This window comes from Fulmarus glacialis, unplaced genomic scaffold, assembly GCF_000690835.1.
Source record: "Fulmarus glacialis isolate BGI_N327 unplaced genomic scaffold, ASM69083v1 scaffold752, whole genome shotgun sequence".
NCBI lineage: Eukaryota > Metazoa > Chordata > Aves > Procellariiformes > Procellariidae > Fulmarus > Fulmarus glacialis.
The window spans coordinates 46,533-68,575 of record NW_009196969.1 but is presented as its reverse complement, the minus strand read 5'-3'; the positions used below and the strand labels follow the sequence as shown (position 1 = coordinate 68,575).

The 22,043-nt window shown below is 46.2% G+C and overlaps 1 protein-coding gene across 1 annotated transcript in view; it reads right to left on the bottom strand.

Annotated features, from left to right (window-relative positions):
• Nucleotides 1-21,509, bottom strand: part of LOC104072784 (protein Wnt-3a) — a 39,796-nt gene extending 18,287 nt beyond the window's left edge. The window contains exon 1 of the mRNA XM_009572355.1: nt 21,043-21,509. Within this exon, the coding sequence (XP_009570650.1) occupies nt 21,043-21,169 (127 nt within the window). The 5' untranslated portion in view covers nt 21,170-21,509. The remainder of the gene's footprint in view (nt 1-21,042) is intronic.
• Between the last annotated feature and the right edge of the window lie 534 nt (nt 21,510-22,043).

Genomic DNA, 22,043 nt, shown 5'->3' with positions numbered 1-22,043 from the left:
CAAGGAGTGTATCTTCTAAGGGTGGGCAAACTAAGAAATCTACTGGCTCACCCAACCAAAACAGTAACCTCAGGAACTGTGTTCAGTTTTGGGCCCCACACTACAAGAAGGACACTGAGGTGCTGGAGCGTGTCCAGAGAAGGGCAACGAAGCTGGTGAAGGGCCTGGAGCACAAGTCTGATGAGGGGCGGCTGAGGGAACTGGGGCTGTTTAGCCTGGAGAAGAGGAGGCTGAGGGGAGACCTCATCGCGCTCTACAACTACCTGAAAGGAGGTTGTAGCGAGGTGGGGGTTGGTCTCTTCTCCCAAGTAACCAGCGATAGGACGAGAGGAAAAGGCCTCAAGTTGCGCCAGGGGAGGTTTAGACTGGACATTAGGAAAAACTTCTTGACTGAAAGAGTGGTCAGGCCTTGGAACAGGCTGCCCAGGGAAGGGGTGGAGTCCCCATCCCTGGAAGTATTTAAAAGACATGTAGATGAGGCGCTTAGGGACATGGTTTAGTGGGCATGGTGGTGTTGGGTTGACGGTTGGACTGGATGATCTCAGAGGTCTTTTCCAACCTTAATGATTCTATGATTCTATGATTCTATGATTCTATGAACTGAACTACACCACCCTTTTCTGAAGGAAATAGCCATAAACACATCTGCTGGCCAAGTGGGTGCAGACCCTGAACTTTGTCATGAATAGACCTTTTATGGCCAAGCCTTTGCAGAAACTCTTATGACCAACAGTCATGTTCTAAGAAGCATTCCTTTAAATCTTTCAATCCTAGGAAGACACAATCAGAATAGTCACAACAGCAAAAGTGGAAAATAAGGTCAGAACCCATCCATGGATAAGACACTATGGATAAGACAAGTCTGTGAACTGGTGATCAGCCTTCTATTGGTCCCAGACATGGAGAAATGAGTCCTAGTACTTAAAAATTGAAGAAAAGGATCTGCACCACAATGCTTTCAAAGTAGACCTCACCTTCTGCTGCATGTATGTCCTAATAACCATTCATTTTAGCTGCCACAAAGAGTTAACCTGTCATTCTGCTGAACTGAAAATGTTATCAGTTTGATTTGAGAAGCTGAGCAAAAACATGCAAGGTGAATACTTGGCTAGGAGTCCACCTGGCAATCTGTCACACCCAGAATAAGGCAAAGAGGTTGAGTTCTTGGTGAATATAAGACCACAGAAATGAGATAAATGAAGTTTTCTATCAGCTTCACCGTCAAATCATAGATAGGGGTTTAATAATAATAATATCAACAATAAAATAGCCATAACTTGTATCTACTTGTGATTTAAAACAGAGAAGCTCTCACACACACAAACAGTGTCTACCTTGCCCCCGCCAATGAGAATGGGCTACTTGTCATGGGCAACTGTCCACCCACATGCCTGTGCCCACACTGGTGAAGCGCTGACATGCAGTTCTCATCCTGCGGTGTGGGCAAGCGCCACGTGCTCTTACTGCAGGGATGAGGAACCAGTTCAAGGAGTGAGCTGTCTTCAACTGGAACATCCAGCCTGCATTAGGAGAATGGTCTGGGTTTTCTGATGCCCACCAAGAAGCTCTCAGACATGATGATTTCTCTTCTGAGAAATCACTGAGCCACGCAGATTTTTGAACCAGTGACCCCAAAACAATTTCAAAATTGTGGATAGATGTTGTCAAGACTCAGTTTTCCTGCTGCTACATGATCCCTCCAATAATCAGAACTGCAGCACAGTTGTTGCAGCGTAAGATAGCTCCTTGACCTCAAAAAAAAAAAACCAAACTGCTGTAGAAGCGAAGGATACCAAACACCTCCAGACAACTTTCTCAACCGGTCATCATTTATATTCATAAGACAAGCCAATTTCATTAATCTTATGCTTACCTTATTTTGCCCAGGTTTCTTAAGCTCGAATAACGCCCACCTACCTAATTACAGAGATGCAGGTTTCTCGCCCAGCCCCGTGCCATACACTCGTCAGCCTTCGTGGCGAGCGGAGCTGGAAGTGTGCAGAGATGCTCTCTCCTATGGAGATGATCTCTTCCAGTCTGAGCTGCACATGGGTTTTACCCTCCCAGGCAAGGAAAACGATGGGCACCCAGAATGTGAATAACCTCCAGGTAGGGACTAGAGTCTCTCTGAAGAGAGACAGGGGCTGTGAGCGAGTGGGAAGAAGAGGCAGGTGCTGTGGGTTTTGATTCAGCTTCGATCTCTGTCTTTGGGTTCACCCATTTTAAGCCGAATGATAACATTTCCTTTGATGAAGCATTCCCTTCCTCAGGCTCTATGTCATTACAGTATTTTTGCTTCTTCTCTTTCACGTTGTGAGGCTTTTCCAGAGCTTTGCCAACCTGATTGGAAAAAAACCTTGCAATTCCAGCTTATACTTCTCCTTCTTGCTGCTTTTAATTCACCAAATGCCTGTTTGCTCTTATGTCAGCCCTGCCTTCATATTGGACGACTGGACATGATGTTATTCCTGATTTTGCATCTGCTGTTCTGCTACAGGTTCTTAAAGAGCATCCACACCCCACGGCTGTGGGTGTGTGCACTCCAGAGTTGGTGGGAACAACTCACGGCTCCTTATCCAGCATATTAATTTGGGGGGGAGGAAGGGTGATGACCTGTTCTGCCTACTCTGTCTTCGGTGACTTTAGTGGGAGTGGAAGGCATTTGCCAAACTGCTGGAGGAACCCAGTACCTTTAGGGTTTACTGACAGTGCACATCGCTTTCATCCCTGCCTATCTTAAAGCAACAAAATCAAAGCTACGCATCCTGCAGTCTCTTGGGATGGGCGCTGCTGAAGATTCCTCTCTTTCTGTTAAATGTAAGCTCCCTCGGTGCCAACGCTGCTGCTGCCCTATGTAACGAGTGGGGATAGATGATATGTGAAGTGCAGAAAAGAAAAAAAGAACAACCAAGAACCCTTAGGAAATGTCTTTGAAAATCAGTTACTGAATAAATTGGGTAAAGTAAAAAAATATATTTTGGCTATCAGCAGAACAACATGGGGCCTGATTCTCCTCTTGGCCTGGTGTAAATCAGAATAACCGTTATCTAATTCAGTGGAAGTGGCAGAAGAGTGAAGCTAGCGTAATTAGGGGTGCATCTTGGTATAGGAGTATTTTTTCCTCCAAAAAGCTTACTTTTTCTAATGAGACATCTCACTTCTTGTTAGTTTGCATGAAACTGATCTCTAGATGCACTGGCAGGCTCAGCCCCTGCTCCAGAAAACCTTAAAATCATAGATATCAAACTTGGACCTCGCACCCTTCTGCCCAAAGGCAGGATCCACTCTGCCTAAGCTATCCCTGACAGATGTTTGTCTAACCTGTTCTCGAAAACCTCCCAGGTCGGAGCTCCCACCCCTTCCCCAGGCAATCCAACCTCGTATCTCTAGATGCACTGGCAGGCTCAGCCCCTGCTCCAGAAAACCTTAAAATCATAGATATCAAACTTGGACCTCGCACCCTTCTGCCCAAAGGCAGGATCCACTCTGCCTAAGCTATCCCTGACAGATGTTTGTCTAACCTGTTCTCGAAAACCTCCCAGGTCGGAGCTCCCACCCCTTCCCCAGGCAATCCAACCTCGTGCTTCACTACCCTTACCGTTAGACCTTACAGTCTAGCCCCAGTCTCCCGGCTGCCACTGAGGTGGACGTGGAGAAGAAAGTGTCAAATTAACCTGGGCAAACCAAAGGAGGAGACGGAAGTGCAAGGAAGAGAGGAAAACAAAGTAACGCTGTGAAGTTGCGTAGCAGATGAGTGGAATGGAGCTCAGGTCCCTTGACTCCATGACTCACGCCCGCGTAAGCGAGGGAGCCCCTTACGTTATTAATCCCACTGGGTACCTCGCCTTTCTCCTGGCCTTTTTTTCTGTGCTCCTTCTTCTCACTCGCTTCCATCTCTCATGGTAATTTCCCTTGCCTTTCAGCATCTCACATGTGCCCTCGGAGGGAGAGGCTGTTGTAACATATTCAGTCTTCGACTGATTCATCCCTTTGCTTATACATGACTAACACTCATGCTATTTGTCTAACTATTTCGATTGATGTACATTTAATATGTAAAAATTTAATTAAAGTGTTATTCATAAAAAAAATATCTGGGCCAATTTAATATTTTTTTTTTAAATACCCAAAGGGAATATGCCAATTAGGGACTAAATGCCAGAAAATACTGTCAGATTTTTCCCCCCATCTCTAATCAAAGCAGCAGGTTTTGATATTATAAAGAAAAAGCCACCAAAACCACAACAATATTTACAGGCATTTGCTCTGCAGGTGCAGAGATCAATCCTGAGAGAAGCTGAGAACTTCCAGCTCTCGGTGGAAACCAGTGGAAGTTACTCTGAGCAGAAGCCAACTACGTACCCAGAGCCAGCTCCTCACCTAGTGGATCTGTGCTAATGCTCTGATTGGAGAATTTGCTGAATCTTTCTAATCAGCTTGGTCCTTCAACCTTTAATCATGCAAATGGCTCAGGTCTTCAGTGCAGTTCCAGACTTGCCAGCAAAAGGCTTGCAGGACTCAGTATGGAAAGGGGAATTGGGATTTGCGCTGGCACAACGAAGTTTCTGACGGTTATGGGCCTGAAAATGCATCCCTCCAAATAGATGCTTCTCCCAAGTTAGCTGGGAGTAAAAACTCTTGGGCTTGCATATTACATGGCCCAACAAGTCTCTCAGTGGACAACGTCATTCAGGAGCTTAGTGGATATATTAGTATTTCCCGCTTCCAGATAGGCAGGGACTACCAAAATGAAGGAGTTAGATGGAAGCCATGGCCCAAAAAACCACAGCAAACATTTGAATTTGTTTATCCTAAGAGGACCAACTTGGTTTGGGTCTTGGGAAAAGGCTGAGATGAAACCACCCAGTCTTCAGTTTAGCATCATCCAGACCTGATTCACAACCTTGGTCAGAAAGTCCAGTCTCCAGCAATTTCAGGTAACTGTGTAATAGTGGTTCAGTTCAAAAGTCTCCCCAGGACAACTCCCCACAACAAGGCTGGCTGTGTTGTGCGCAGTGCACAGTGGGTGGTATAACAGTGAGGACACAAAAGTCTTGTGTGACTCACAACGGGATGCCACACCAGTCAGTGCTGATGGTGGTCCTTGGCCTCCCTACCCCTTCCCAGCCTCCTGCTGTCCGCCACAAGCCATGAAAACTTGTGCTCCCTAGCACTGTCAGAGCTAACAAACTTAAGACTTTCAGCATGAAGCAGCAAAGCCTCAAGAACAGCAACAACCAAAATGTTCAGTCACCCACATCCCAAGCTGACACCTTCACCCCAAACCTTCAGCTGCTCCACGGCTGACATCTACCTACAGGCTTGTGAAAGTCTTGAAAGGCCTCACTGTCATTCCAGTGCAAGCCCAAAGAAGCTGTAGAAATCTCAGAATTTTCCTCAAACTGGAGTGCCTGTTTCCTATCCACACCAAGGAAGAAACAGCTGCCATGCCAAAAGTGAGGCCGATGGAAATGCTGTACATCACATAGAATCATAGAATCATAGAATCATTAAGGTTGGAAAAGACCTCTGAGATCATCCAGTCCAACCGTCAACCCAACACCACCATGCCCACTAAACCATGTCCCTAAGCACCTCATCTACACGTCTTTTACATACTTCCAGGGATGGTGACTCCACCACTTCCCTGGGCAGCCTGTTCCAAGGCCTGACCACTCTTTCAGTGAAGAAGTTTTTCCTAATGTCCAATCTAAACCTCCCCTGGCGCAACTTGAGGCCATTTCCTCTCATCCTATCGCTTGTTACTTGGGAGAAGAGACCAACCCCCACCTCGCTACAACCTCCTTTCAGGGAGTTGTAGAGCGCGATGAGGTCTCCCCTCAGCCTCCTCTTCTCCAGGCTAAACAGCCCCAGTTCCCTCAGCCGCTCCTCATCAGACTTGTGCTCCAGGCCCTTCCCCAGCTTCGTTGCCCTTCTCTGGACACGCTCCAGCACCTCAGTGTCCTTCTTGGAGTGAGGGGCCCAAAACTGAACACAGGATTCGAGGTGCGGCCTCAGCAGGGCTGAGTACAGGGGCACGATCACCTCCCTCCTCCTGCTGGCCACACTAGTTCTGATACAGGCCGGGATGCCATTGGCCTTCTTGGCCGCCTGGGCACACATGTAAGGAGTGGTCCCCAAACTCTCTAGCAGGAGGCTGTGGATGAGTCATGAGATTTGCTCTTTATGGAGATCTCCAAGCCCATTTAACCCTAGTCTTCATTTCAGGCATTGTTACGAGGTTGTTGCAAAGGCTCAGTATTTACGTCTTCAGAGGGAGATAGTAGGGTACCTGAAGTATGTGCTGGTACGTGATTTACCTCCATGGAGCAGTAGCCTTGCAATGCACACGTAGGAGCTGTTAGATATGCTAATATGTGAACGCAGGCCTCATCTTGAAACCTAAGAGGGGATTAGAACAGATGAGTCCTCATTTAGTTTTCCAGAACAGCGGCAGAGATAAATCTGGCTGCTCCTTTACAGGGTGTTAAGGGAGGATTTCCTGGTGGGTGGGTCTCCTCAGTGGGGTATTATTGTATTGACGGTGGGGCGGGAAGGAATGGATTAAGCAACTGGCAATAGGATATGGAGACTTTGCATGTGCTGACAATGGGTATAAACTGGGGAGGGTGGAAAGCTGTCAGTGGGCTATAGGAAATCAGGTTTGGTTCCTGGCTTATTCCTGGAGACCACGTTGTTGCCCTTGAGCTGAGCATTACTCTTCAGAAATTCAGCCACGGCTCCCACGCTGGGTATGTCACCGGTGACCAGCGATTGGGCTCAGGTGTTATGGACAGTGCTGGACCTCCTGGTGTGAAAGGCAGTCAGCCAGTTGGAGCTGCTGAAGTTAGGTCACCCATACACTGCCCAATCCCATCCTGCAATGGAGCAATGCTATTGCTGGTAAGAAATGTTATGTCCTGCCCATAAATCACTCCTGGGCCTTGCCATCCTCTTGGCTTTCTTGAATATGTGTGATTTTTCTGCTATGTTTCTTGGCTATGGTGAAGATTTTGGTATGCTTTTCTTCTAACCTGCATGTTTGGTCTTCTATTCTGGATAAGCATAAGCACTATGGGCATCACCATTAACTTTGGTGCTAATTTTGGGGATTGGTGGAAGCCTGCAGAGAGCTCAGGAACTGAACAAAACAGAGCTGAGAATGGGTTTCCACTTCAGCCTGGAGATGTGGTCTCATTTAGAGAGGAGAGATTTTGGTGAGGAACTGGCAGGGATTCTTCGAATTTTAGGACCTGTGTTTACCCTTATTTTAATGCCAAGTGCAACATGTCAGTCTCTGAAGCTCAAAGTCCCGTTGAGTAAATACATTTAATTTAAGAATCTAAATGTCCATGATCTGCAGATTCCCGCAGTCTCACAGAGCTGCTTAGAGATCAAGCACAGAAATGAAGAACTCCCAGCCAGTAAGCCCTACACAAAGAAGACACATACTTCACCCGGGCTGGTTAACCTCAGTTGGCTAAGTCAGGTTAAAACAGTTTTTAAGGCAAGGCAGTTTATGTATTAGTTCAGATGAGTAGCTTAAGTTCAAGGCGGGTTTGGGTATTAGCTTGGGTGAGTAGCTTAAGTTCAAGCTGTTAGGGCAGGAGTGGCTTCCCAGCAGCTCCTGAATCACATGTGGCTCTCCAATGTTTTGCATATGGTTCTTTACCCTGGCTATGGCATGTGGTTAGCAGTAGGGCTATGTTGCGTGGGGGCAAGAAGCCCAGTATCGCTGGGCTGTATTACTCTGGGATGTGGCTTGCTTGCCCAGGCCAGCTCCAGAGGAGCCACCGTCATCTTCTGAGGTAGTCCTGGTACACCACTACCCTGGACTTTCTGATGTACACCACGTGTAGCTCATAGAGTGAAGAAGATCCACCATCCCGCACTGGGGTTCATCCCAAGGTGTCTGATCCCAATCAGTTCCAAGTTTAGCTCTTCTGTTATTTTAAGCCAGACTACCTGGCTCAGTTGCCTGGTCTGAATTAAGAACACCCTTTTTCTGGCAGGGTTGATGGAACCAAAGAAAAGTCTAAAACATCAGCAGGCGTAAGCTGCACAAGAGAAAGTGCAGCCCTGGATTAACAAACTAGCAGTCAGCTCCACAGCCTCCTAAATATCAGAAGACTCAGCCCTAGAAAGAAAAGCCCAACATACTTCCAGCTTTTGGTCAACCCCATTAGTGGTCAACCCCATAAAATAGGCAAATATGTGTAGTTAATAGTTCAGAGTGCTTGACGCAGTGACCTCACTGGGTTGCAACACCGGTGATTACAGCCTCTTTTCCAGTAGAGCTGTAATGCTGATACATATATTTTTAAATTGCATCTGTCCTACTCTGCAGACTTTGAATGACTATTATTTTGTAGCCAGCACTAGTGTATGAGGCCTGTGCCAGAGTTTGAATGGTAAGCATAGCTATTCAAGCAGAGTATCATCCATTTATAAAGTATCTACATGAAAAGACAGGTTAAACATGGAGATATGTTTGGATACCTTTAAAAAAAAAATCCACAAAACAAACACCTTTTTCACTTTTCTTTCTCTGTTCTTTTTGAAAAAACGCTGGCTTTATGTCAAGTTGAGTTAAAGATTTCAGGGAAGTCACAGTAACCTTAACATGAATAATGAACAAAAGTATATTAATGACTGATGGGACAGGAATATTCTGAAGGTTAGTGGTTGGCTTTGGTTGAAGTGAGGAGGTCTTAGGGAGAGTTTTTAATTCTTATATTTGATTATTCTTACATATTGATTATTGATTATTTGATATAGTTCCTGAAGCCTTCAGACTAACATTGGAAACATGGAACTGAAAACCAAGATGGTGCTTTTCTGCTGGCTGAGAAGTTCAAAAACTTCAGTGTCCATCTGGCCTCTTGAGAACCAACACAAGAAGGCAAGACTCCATTGTCTTGCTCAATGGAAGTATAAAGTATTTTATGATAAGACATTTGTATCCCCTTCAACTCTTTCCTAGTCCGCAGGGATCAATGATATGGGGATGTGTTTGGACCAGGGTTACAATTAATAAAGCAGAACTTTACAAAACCTATTATTTGCCAGGGTCTTGCCTTCAGAAGCTCCCTAGGTCATCTCTGACGTGTTCAGGTGCAAGTGATATGCACATTAACTTTTGATTGAGAAGACACTGTGCTCAGGTGAGCTAAATACAGAGAATATTCTTCATTTTAGATGCTGGGCACAGATGATATTTCAATTACAAATCTCACCAGAGTGCCGCTGTGCTGGACACAGACTGAACATCTAACATAGACTGGCCATGCTCCACAGAGCTCCCATCTACCTCTCTCAGGATACATCTATGTCTTCAAATTAATCTGTCAAGGAATCTATATCCAAAATGCAGTTAGAAAAGCAGCCTGAAAATGTTGTATGAACAGAAACATCTTTCTCCCCCAAAACCAACAGCACTAAAATACTTTTCCACCTTTTGTTTCTTCTCTAAGAAGAATCTGTGCAATTTCCTGTTGGAGCATCTTCATGATAGAACTCCGTGTTTATAACAGGGGAGGATAAGTCATGGATTTGGGGCCTATCTGTTACAGCCCTCATTTTATAGAGCTGTAAGGCTGCTTTATGAATTTAGAGGGGTCCTTAGGAGAGCACTGCTAATAACTTCGCTCTCAGTTAATCTGGATTTAGGCAGCCTGTCAGGATGGAGGAGTTTGGAGAGTATGTCATGCCTAAGGCTAGTAATGAGGGCCAAAAAATCAAATTACGATATTATGGGAAATTCTGTTTTGTTTTATTTTTAAGAGTTGAAAATCAGATGGAAAATATGAGAGTCTGAATTTTTCCATGTGATAAGAGACTGGGAAAAAAAGATATTTTTGGCTGTTGAAGTATTTTATCTTGTTAATGTCAGAATTTTTTTGCTTGACAAGATAAAATCATTCAGCTCCAATAATATCAAAACACTCCAATATTCTATAAAATATTAAAGGTCCAGCAGTGTGCTTCTTTGATAGTTTAATGACTTTCTATTTTGACATAAGATCACGTTCAAAATAAAAAGAAGTAAAATGGCTTCTTTTTAAGAACTCAAATGAAACTATCTGAAATGTGCAAAAAAACCCAAGAAAGCCAAAGCTCTGCATTTTTGCCTTTAAATTGAGAGGGTCCTGCAAACATCTCCATTTTGATGCAGCTGCCTTTTCTGATGGAAAACTGGCCCAGAAAATAAATAAATACATTTTTGACAAGATATAATATCTCCTAGGCTGGATCCTGCGTGCCTAGCCTAAGGGGTCTCCAACTTTTTTATGGCTCCGGGTGAACAGAAATATCTCCTTGTGCCCTCCCCACCCATTCACACTCCCACAACATCCCTGTGGCAACAGCTTCCCTGGGAAAGTAGCATGATTAGGAAAGGATAAACCATAATTATTAGCTATCATTTAATGTGATTTAGCACCTGGAAATAATGGAGAGGAAATTGTGCCAGATGCTTAGTCAACAAACTGCAGCCTACCAGGAAGCGTTCCATGAAGCATTACTGCCCCGTCGATCAAACTTGAGAGCAACAGTCATAAGTAGGCCAATAAAACTACCTAAATTATGTTGCAAGAGCTGCAGGGCCCTACATATGACCTACTTTGGTATCATTCTCTTTGAAGTATCCAGTCATTTCTGTGGTGCGCTCCGTGGGAAGTGGAGATGCAGAGAAAGGAGGACCTGCTCCACTGTCTCCATCACAGCCAAAAGCAGAGCCAGACCAGAACCTCTCTTTTCTGCCTTGCTCCCCGTCACTGGTCCAGGCTGGGTCTGGAGAGGCCAGCTGAATAACATGCTTTGTAAACTGTTTTTCTTCTCTAGGAAGGGTAAGGTGAGTAAAGATGAAATAAAAAGTGAAAGACACTCTTCATTGCTCCACCCACTCTTGAGTTCCACCTCAAGCCATGTGGTCAGCTCTGTGTTTCCCAGGACCTGGTGGGCTCTCTGGCTTTCTGTCTGTGCTAAAACCATCAGGTTTTAGGGTCACCTACAGCCAAGGCTTCAGAGCCTCCCTGAGGTTCATAATGCCACCTTTTTACTTCCTAAAAAAGCCTGCCCAAACCAAAACAAAGCCTTGACAGTTTCCTTCAAGTCCTTCCCTAAAGCATATCCATACTGTATCATTTCTATAGCCCTCTTTTATGGACCCATCTTACAGTAATCTGCTGTAGGCAACGCTCTCCAGAAGCATCTGAGTGACCCATGGGAGCACATTGAAGGTGAGCAGGAGATGGTACCCCATACACTTCCCTGCTTCATGTCTTGGCGTCTACTTCACACAGTCCTCAGCTACCTTGGCTTCACCCATCTCATGCTGTTTTTTAAAAAAAACAAGCCAATTCTGTGCTGCACCCCTGTCTATCCTGGAGTGGTGGCATTCCCTACTTACTTCACCTCCCATGAAGCTCTCTGATTCTGTGACTTTGCATCTCCCAAGACTTTGGAGCCCCCAAAAGTCTGCTTTCCTCTTAGTCCTGCTTTGTCCTCGCTACTCAGTCTTAAGTCAACTGTTCCCTAATCATTCCTATGAGCACATCGTTCACATGCACAACAGAAATCCAAACACAGTCATAACAATCCTTTTGAACCATTCCCTCTCCTGGTGGTTGACCCCTTCCTCTTTGTTAATCCTATGGATCTTCCTGGATGATGAGTCCTTCCTTTGAAGGAGGTGCTCCCTGAAAGATGGGCCTGAGGGAGCAGGGTACGAGAGAAGTCGATCCGTCAAGGTGCACGTTTCCTCCTGCAGCAGACCTTAGCAGGGAGCACGCTAATCTCTCTCTTGTGAAAAGTGCCTCGTTTGTCTGCCCTGTCTGCCCTGCAGGAGACAGCCCCGTTCCCCTGCCGTGCAAGCCCACAGTGCAGAAGGAACCATGCAGGGCGTCTTTATACGCCCTGTTTTTCCTCTTGCTGCCCTGTCATATCTGCTTGGGGAGGAATAGGAAGAAATTCTCTGTTTCTTATACAGGAATCCAACCAGATGATCCCACAGCCCCTTCTGGCCTTAAAATCCGTGCATCTATTCAGCACTGCCAGCTCATAACACATCTCACAGGGAAGAAAAGCCACATTCACGAGCTTGGATTCCTCTTTGTCAGAAGACTTTGCTTGTTTTGGTTGTTTGGTACATAGGAGCGCGGGCAGACGCATGTCTAGCTCCTCAACCAGCGAAAACCACCCTTGCGGACGGTGCACCCCGGTTCAGGACCCATCCCACAGCGATGCCTAGGGGTGAAACCCACCGCGTCCCCCTTCCCCCCAGGGCTTGGATAAAGGCGACCAAGGCTCCGCCGTCCCCGTTTCCCTCCCTGGCTCCCGTCCATGCGTGTGTGTGTGTTTGTGCCGCCTGTTGTGTGCCGAGGGCCCATTTGGGGCCGGGATTCTCCCGGGACAAAGGGATGCTAATCAGCTCCCTCTACTGTTCCCTTTTGTCTAGGACTAGCTCCCACGCTTGGACTTGGCACTCTGGGATGCGGCAGAGGGAGCTCCTTGTTGCAACCAGCCTGAGCCCAGTTGGGGAATGCAATGTACCCAGCAGGGAAAGGGGAGGAAGGGGAGGGGAGGGGGAAGGAAATAAATCTATAACTCCGCGCAGCCCGCTCCCTGCCAGCCCGTCGCATTGTGCACGCTGCCCGAGGCAGAAGTTTCCAGTGCCTCCCGCCGCCGGGAGAGACGCCACCGGTTTTGTAGCCACGGGCTGTCTTGTTCCTTCTCCCCTCCCTGATCCCCCGTCTAATGTTTTAGTCGCCAGAAAAATCTCCATGTCAGGGCTGACAGATGAGGGTTGGTGCAGTGGGAGGTAGAGGGAGCACAGAAAGCAAAGAGGATCGGCTCCTGGCGTTGCTGCCATTTCCTTTTCACCATCACTGCAGGTCTGCAGCCTGCGTCTGGGTGTTGGCTGTTTACAGCTGTTTACATGGGCTGTCTCATCTCCAAAGAACTGTACAGATGCACGAGAGCCAGATCTTTATCCCGGGATCCCTTTGCAGGTGGAGAGGTGATGAGGTCAGGGCCTCTCGCTAAGAAACCCAGGCTACACTTGAGCCCACCAAACCCAGGCCACGTGCAACCTCCAGTTGCATTGGGGATGGAGAAGCAGATGCAGCCAGATGTGATGCTAGCCTTTGTCTTCTGAGTGCAACCCTACTGGCCCTACAGCCACAGGGCTGCCCAGTGCTCGGCCTTGAACACCTCCGAAGTCACAAGAGGCTGAAGTGACCCCTTCTGATGGTGACCTGGCCCTACCAACAGCTCCAGCAGTAAGAGAAGGAGCTCCTCTACCACCTTATTGGTATCCTGCTCCTAAAGGCTGAGGGACTAACACGTTGGCAAGTTTCCTCAGCATCTCTGTTTGCTGCCATTGCAACTTGCAGATCTTGCCAAGGCTCAGTGGAAGCTGCTAATCTCCCAGTACTGATGTGGGCAACAAACCAGAGATGTGGCTACAGCTCATCTAGACCTCCCCAAACTGCATTTCCTCTCCAGTGCTGCTGCCTGTACCGAGCTAGCTACTTAAAAGCCAGTTCAGAAATGCTGCAACCATGAATATGGGCTGTTCTGTACCTGTGGGCTGGAACATGGACTCAGGCAGTGCAGCGATATATTGGCACTTATGACTGTCTAATCCCCTGCGGTAATCCCCAGCTCCGAGCTCAATTTACACTGACACTAAACACAACTGATGCTTCTGTCTTGAGCCAGGATCTGCCAGTCTTTTTCTCAGCAGCATTGGCAAATGTCTGGCCTACAGTATTTATGCATCTTGACGGCTGAGTGGAGCTTGCATAGTCACATTTTCAATCCTGATCCTTCCAGTTTCCTTCCCCATAGTTACAGGGTAGAGTTTGTAGATCTCCGTTGTTGATACCAGGGCAGCTGCCCAAATTGCCATTAGCGGAGAGGTAGACGGGGTGTGGTTGGAAATCAGATCCTCTTGGGAAGAGTTTCATGAGAGAGCAGAGAGTACCTCCTACATGTAACTAACCTCCTGGATGGATCAGTATCTTGTGGCTTTCTGCTCATGCCTTACTTTATTGCAGAAGTGGAGAAGTCTGATCTAGAGCAGGGAAAGGGGGGGAAGCATTTGGCACAGAGACAACTGAGATGCCAGAATGCCATCAGGAAAATATGATGAGGTCTGCTAAACACATTAATTTTAAATCATGCAAGACATTATGAGATGGTATTATGCCTGAAATAGCAAGGACTGTATTCGGCAGTCCAGGAGATCCTTTTCAGTGCTATGTTCTTACATTAGTAAAATGGCCTCTCCAACAGAGCCTGGATGTCAGGACTGCTTTCGAACAGGAGAAAGATGGGGGGTGGGAACTATTTGCCCCCGAACTGGGCCTCGAAGAAGTACACATGGAAGTCTGAGCCTGTAGCCCTAGGCTCCCTCTATAGTCAATGGAGAGAAATAAACATCTTGGTATGATTCATGTTATCCTGAGATAGGTGTCTAAGATAGGTCAGATGAATTGCTCTCTGGAGATGCCGATTGCTCTCCACTGACTACAAAGGAAGCCTGGGGTGACTAGCTCAGACTTTGACATCTAACTTTGGTAGATGAGATCAGGCCTATCAGAGAGCCTGTGGAGCGATATTGTTACGACACAGCAAGAAAAAAATACAGAGGAGACTTGTGTCTCCGAGGTACTATAACTGATTTTAAAAGTCTTGTTCCGTTCTTGCTAAACCCGGGGAAAAACTCATGTGGATTTTGCTAGAGAAAAGGTAAGCTTTCTCACCCACAATAGTAATAGGGACAAAAAAGTCAACCCATGAACACAGCTGTTTTGGCTTTCTTGAGAGAGACAAGACATGGGGCTTATCCCCAAAAGGTCTAGAGTCCAAAATTAGACTAGCTGCAAAGGTAACAGTGCTCAGCATCCCATATGAAACTGGATGTGACTTGAATCCCACATCTCTCATGAGCTAGACAAATGCTTGCTCTGCCCTTCATGTGGTCCCTGGGAGCAGGAGTCTTCTCATCAAGAGCCGGTCTCCCTGGATTCCCTCAGTGATTGATGGAGAGATGTAGAAACTTCAGAGTGTGAATAATTTAATCCTAACTGTCTAGAATACATCAGATGAATCATGCCCCAGAGGACCCCAGCATCAAATGGAACCCCCTCGACCTGTCTCGCCGTCTGACATCACGGACCCAAACTTTTGCTGACCCACTGCTCTTCTGCAGGCCTCAATTTTAACTTTTTATAAAGTGTAATTAGCAAAGAAAATGCTCTGTTCTAGAAGAGTGATTCTGAATCTAGCAAAGAAAGATATAGTGGCTGATTGTAAACACCGGAGCCATGTCGCATTAGAAATGAGGAGACCTGTAAAAGGGGAGGTAGATAGATTGTCTATTTCTTGCTGGTATGTCAAGGCAAGGTGTCCTTTGGGAACAGATATCATAGTCAAATCCAGATTTTGGTTTCATTCCAGAAGTCTTGAGGTGAAATTCTCCAGTCTGCATCATGCAAGAAGTCTGCTTGGGTAATCTGACAGTCTTGGCAGGCTGTAAACATGCAGTGTGCGCTCTACTGCGGGAAGGAAACAGGCATCTGAGATCCAGAGATCTCATATCTCTACCAATAACACACTATTATTGCTGTCCCTTTCCATTGCCAAGTGGCCTTCAAAGAGATTGTTTGGTATCATTTTCTGAAGGACACTCTGCCATGTCTATAGGACAGTGTCATCTGACAGGAACATCATGAGCGAAGGCAATAGTAATTCTTTAGGCTTCATGGTCTCCCTGGATAAGATGACAGGTAGATACCACCCCATCCCATCCCATCCCATTCCACCTTGATTTGAGTTGGAAGTGCTGGAAGGCAAGACTTCTACCCGGTTTGATAATGAAGCAATCCAGTGGTCTCAAATACTCTGTACTTCATTGCATGCTCATCCTGGTAACTGCACAAACAGGAGCTGTATCAAAAAGAACATCTCTTTGCTGGACAGGAACGGGGTTAACCCAGGGGGGCACGAACAGAGGGTCACTCCACCGCTTTTGTGGCTCTCGTCATTTGCCTTCTAGCAGGGTCGACGGCCAACAATTATTTCCGGAATGAATTTATGCCTCTGAGCCTCTGCATCACCCATTAGGCTCTCATTTGTCCAGTGGGGAATTTGATATATGTCCTCAGAGGGCACATCCGACGGGCGCAGACACTTGACAAAGCAACAGGACGCGCGCGCACCCGCCCCGGCTCGTTCAAACCCCCTCGCACGCCAGCAAACGCCCCGACGTACAAAAAGGGACGGCGTGGCTTCCCAAGGTTGCACGAGTGTTAAACTCTAATAAACAAGCCCCGTCGGCGAAAGCTGAAAGAATCTGAGCCCTCTCCAACAAAGCATTTAATCCAGTTTGGCGTAACCTTTGACATTATTAGGGATCGCAGTGACCCTAATCCAATCAGATTGATTAACTAAAGCGGAGACCCCATAAGCTGACCCCCCTCTGGCCTCTGCTATTTAGTCCTGACCAAACAGTGGGAGAGACGTGCCGTATTTACACCACAATGGGTCCGCGCTGAGAACCTGTTTCATTACAGAGCGACTTAAACTCCCATTACTCCATCAATGTATCATTCTTCAATAGTTCATTAAAAGCTGCTCCTCCACAATAACTATTAACCATTTCTCAGTCCAGCTGGCAGGTTTAAAGCCCCAGCCAGTCTTTAGCAGAAGGAGGTAGGAGTGAGTGAAAGAAATAGATAGACAAGGGCTCCCTTTTTAAATTTAAACGAACCGGGGGCTTAAATAGTTTGAGGTAATTTACTTTTATTGAATGGGGGGAGGAGAGGGAGGAAACTTTTATTTTGACTTAATTATGTGCTGAGGTCCTTTAAAGTGACAGGCCCATGATAAGTTTTTATTGTATTACTTCTCTTGAGATCAGTTCATATTTCTGCCCAGAGGAGTTTCAAAGAGAGTTCACATGGTGTTGAGAGACTAGAAAATGCACCACAACTTAAACATGAACAGCATCTTCAGTCCATAAATATTAAAAACAGGGCGAAAGACACAATTCCTACTAAATGCCACTTAAGTCTGAGATGGAAAATGCCTGTTAGGTTGCACAGTTCATTTTCTGTTGCCAGTGATGGCATGTCCCTCTACTACATCCTCCAAAGTTTTATCCAGTATATTTTTAAAGGCAACTCAAAAATCTTGTCCTTGGGAAACCAAAAGATATGGCAACTGCCTTACAAACTGCCAGACCTCTCCAGGAAGTGGCTGGGCATGAGCTGTGGCTAAGGTGATCACTTAAGCTCGTGTGGCTATGGCCATGTTCTGTCCCACTTCTTCACACGATGCAGGTGAAGTAACCGTATCAGTCCCAAAGAAACAAATGAGAACAATTTTTTTCCTCTAGAAATTACTCTGTTAGAAAAGTTCAAGTGAGGAGTTCTTTCCACTGTCCTACTAGAGGTTTGAACTTGAGATTTGAACTTCTGGGAAACTAGAAATTACATTAACTGTAGCCTGTTATATATGACTGATAGACAGATAGGCAGGTTTAGGTAGAGGGGAAGAGATCAGGCTCACTTTCTTTTTTTCCTATATAGGCATCCTGTTCTTTGCATTCCCAATAGTTTAGGGTACCTGAGCCACCTATTTCCTAGCCCTTTGGAAGAAACATCCAACAGTGGCACCTATCTGAATGTTTCTCCATGGAGCTGCCCAGCTGCTCATATGCTCTCAAGACCACAAAGGAGGAGAAAACCCTCTTCCAACAGCCCCGCAATCTCACCTCCTGTTAATGCCTGAATCATTCCCCATGCAGGTGACACAGCACAGTGAGGAAGGTGACTCTGTTCCTTTTGAATAAGGAACATTTATTCCATAGTTAATGACAGGTAAAACTGAGTAATTGAATAGCTGGATGGGATGGGGGACTTCTGTTCTTCGTATGTCCTGAGTGACATATGAAGAGCTAGAGGGACATAGGGTCAAGTCTGTCAAGTATTGCCTCCAAATAGCAGCAGGTCTGGATCCACTGAACATCACTATTCCCTTGTAGCTGGGCTCATGAATACCATTGCTGTTTAATATTTGATTCATTAGGCCTGGCTATGGAAATGTAAAAAAAAAACCCTACATAAATATAGTTGTAGCTAAAACAATTGGGATTTCTTTTCATAAACAAGCTGATGGGGAAAAAGAGTCCAGTTTTAGACGAGATATCGGAATATGGCTCTTAATGGGACCAGAGTCTGGTGACAGTTTGGCACCGCTGAATCACAGCTCAAGCCTAGCCCTGAATTAGCAATGAGATACCAAAGCAGCAAGGGCAGCCCAGACAGTGAGGCAGCCTCAGTGAGATCGGGGCCTAGAAAGTATTTCCTGAAGGCATTAAAATCGGTCCTTTTCAATGAAAGAGTTGCAGATAGTCGTGTAAGGCAAAAGGGAGTTGCTTTAGTGACTGTGCTGGTTTGTGCTGAAGGAGGACGGGGTCCCTATTGACTCAGATGATAAGCTGCAGTTAGATCTTGGGTGACTTAAAATTCAAGCTGCAAAGTAGAGTTTTGCTTGCTTGCTTTCTTTCTCTCCTTTTCTCCTTCTCTCTTTCTGGGTAGGAGCTCAAATATGTTCCTACCCTGGGGGATCTGCCGCACAAGAATGCGACTGAGCTGTTTTTTTTCTCCCCCCTCCTGCTGTAGGTGAAGCAAAACTGAAGGGTGGTTTGATTCTCCCTCAAGGAACAACATTCTTCAGTTATGAAATCGTCCCAGCCTTCTTTCCCTCCCTGAGCCCGGCTACCGAAAGCCTGCAGTCTCAAGCAGGGACAGACCCTTCATGTCGACTCCGTTGTGAGATAAGAGCATTTGGCAGCTTGTGGGATTGGGGCTTCTTTGGTCGGCAAGGAGGTGAGGATCACTTTCCTCATGCACCTGGTATAATTGCTAGAGGAGATGTGGAGTGTCTAGTTCGAGAGCATCTGGGAGCGCAAGGTGCTCCATGTGTCCTTAAGGACATCCAGCCTTGTGGCGAGGCAAGGGCATTGGGTTATCTGCTTCACTTACTGCCTGTGCCCAGTGAATGCTCTTGGGTAAATCACGCTGGGATTGGGCCTATGGGAAAAATATTCAGTTTGGCTGTGCTGGCCTAATTCAACTGCTATAGTCACCCAGGACTGATGTACCCAGAACTGGTGTTTTAATTGCATGCAAAATATTGTGGTATGATACTTTGATACGGGCTTAAGTGCACCACACTGCAGATCTTACAGGTGTAATTATTTTGGGGTGATCTCTCACTGCTAAACCCAAATAGTGACACCAGCATTAATACAGTGCCTCAGCTCCCCAGCTCTAACGGGATAACCCCACCAGCTGAAACCACCCCTTCTCCTGCTAGGTGCATGTAAAGTCCCTGTTCTGGCTGGTGGAGGGCCTGCCATGATACAAATCAAGGCTTTGCTCTCTCTTGGCTGCCCTATTTTTCAAAATTCACGCAAGAGGAAATGCCCAGGTCTCTTCTAAGTAATGCAGCAGGGGAAAAACAAACCAACCCCCTATCTCCAGATGGCAAGCACTGGAAGAACGGGCCCCAACGTGGCTGTAGGTCAGCTATGTACACCAACTCAAGAAATTCCCTGAAACTATCTCAGATGCTCCCTCTTCTCCTCATATGAGCTCAAATGGTGCTATTCCACTATTCTAGACAAAGTAATTCCAACTCTCAGACTGTCAGGAACCTGTAACTGTTTCTCTTTTGCAAAACGAAAAAAGAAAGAATGGAAGGAAGGAAGGAAGAAAGAGAGAAAGGAAGGAAGGAAGGAAAGAAGAAAGAAAGAATTCCCAAGCCTCTTCTGCTGGTACTCTCCTAAGAGAAAGCAGCCATATTCCTGCACAGCTCTGCACAGGGCACCCGGACTTACCATCTGGGCAGGAATCAAATGTAAAGTGAGTCTGCCTCTTGGGTGAACCCCTCTGTGCTAAAGGGAAAGGCAGACTTGACCCAGACTTACTGAGACCAGCAGGAGCATGCTGGATTTTAAAAGGCATGCTGCAAAGGCAAAGAAGGATAAAACAGTTCTTACGGGCTAAAATAGGCTCCTGCCAACTTATAGGGGAAAAGACCAGATACTCAGAGTTAGCCAAGTGCTTAAATCCCACTGCATTCAACAACTTAGGGCAAATAAGAGCTCCCACTTATATCAATGGGTGCTGTGTCAGAATTAGTGGCTTGAATTACCACCCTGTCTTAATTTGCCACGTTCGTAACTAGTGAAAACAGAACCATTAATTGATGGTGATTTCCTCATGCCTTTGATCTTCATTGTATCCCATTACGGTATCAAAACTGATGGTATCTCATAAGTCCAGCCCCTAGGAACCATCCCCAACAACCCATCATTTCCCTTCTGCAATCATCGAGAGAGCTGAAAATGTGGCATGAAATGCCATGGGCTCAGAAAAGGAGCCAGACATCCAGCTTGACCACTGAAAACACAATAATCCTTTGTGTTCCTCCCAAGGGGCACAGGATTATAGGATAATTCATGTTGAAAGGTACCCTGGGAGGTCTCTGGTCCAACCTCCTGCTCTGAGCAGGGTCAGAGATGACCCTACTCTCTGTGCACTGCTGAATGGGGCACTTCCCGGTTCTCTGGGTCACTTATACAATTCCAGTAGAGATTTAAGGTAGAAATAGTGGTTACCTGTGACTGGATGTTGACTGTACAATGGCGGTGGTAAGTAACCACCCTCCTTACACTGGGGAGGCACAGATTTACTTGCTATCCCTATGACAAGGCTTAATTATCTTCTTGTCTCTACAAAAGACCTTCTGGGTCAAGTTTGAACTGCTTGGATGAGGTCCTGGGCCAACAAAATTTTCCCTGCCTGTGTCAAATGTCTCCTTTATCAAGCTCAAGTCCTGTCTCCAGCAGCCCATTTTACATGGCACATTATCACAAGCAAATGAGTTCACAGTAGATTTCTCAAGATCTCTGCTGCTACTCCATCATGGATGTTCCTGTTGTCAAACCCGTAGCACTGCACTTACCTTTATCTAGCACGGGCCCAAAGATGGCTAAGCTGTCATTGACGGTCGTGCAGTTCCACCTTCTCCCTCGAAATTGGTGTTGGCACTCCTGGATCCCAATCTTCACCCCTTCTGCTACGCTGGGCATGATCTCCACATAGTTCCGACAGAAGCGTAGCTGCTTGGGTACCAGTCCTGGGATGCTCCCGCAGAGGATGGGTTGAGTCCCCAGGGAGGAATACTGGTGACCAATTGCCAAGGACCTGGAAAAAAAACCCAAGGAAAAAGAGATGCTGTCAGGCTGGCTTTCACCTTTGTACTTGTTTCACAAGAATGGGGACAGAAAATCAACATCTTCAGTTCCTCTGCATTCCCCTCTCCAGAAAACGTCCTTTCCACTGTCATCCCGCCCCAAAACAACATCATCTCTCTCCTGAAGTTCCCTACAGGCCCAACTAGGCAAGCAACTCTAATATCTTCTTTCCCTTTTCTTCATCATCTCAAAGCCTTAATCCATCATTGTGCTGCTTCTTCCCAAAGATGCTCAGCTCATACAATTAGTTTCCTTTGCAACCAGAGGGTCAAAACCGTATTTCTTTCTTTGAAAGCCAAGTACACCTGTAAAAGAGCAGGTAGGTTTTATAGGAAATTTTGGCAGCTGAGGAAGCCCAGGGATTAGAGAGTGAAAAGCACTTTCAGAGCTACATAAAGTAATAACACCAACAGTAGAAGAAACCACGCTCCAAGTCTTTGGAAGGGGAACACCAAAAATTGACAACCATCATACAGTTCAGCAGTGTCCCCTATATATTTGAACCTTAGCAGGTAACTTCTGTGCACTGAAACTGAGCCTAAAGACTCAAGCAGTTTGGACCTTGAGAAAACCTAGAAAACTCAACTCCGAGCTAAATGCTGCAGGAGAGCTACTTAAAGTCACTACTCCATGATGCTTTCGTAAGCAGTTAAATTTCCTGTACTGTAGAGGAAAGGGGATGGAAATATAGCCCTGCTGGAATAGAAGC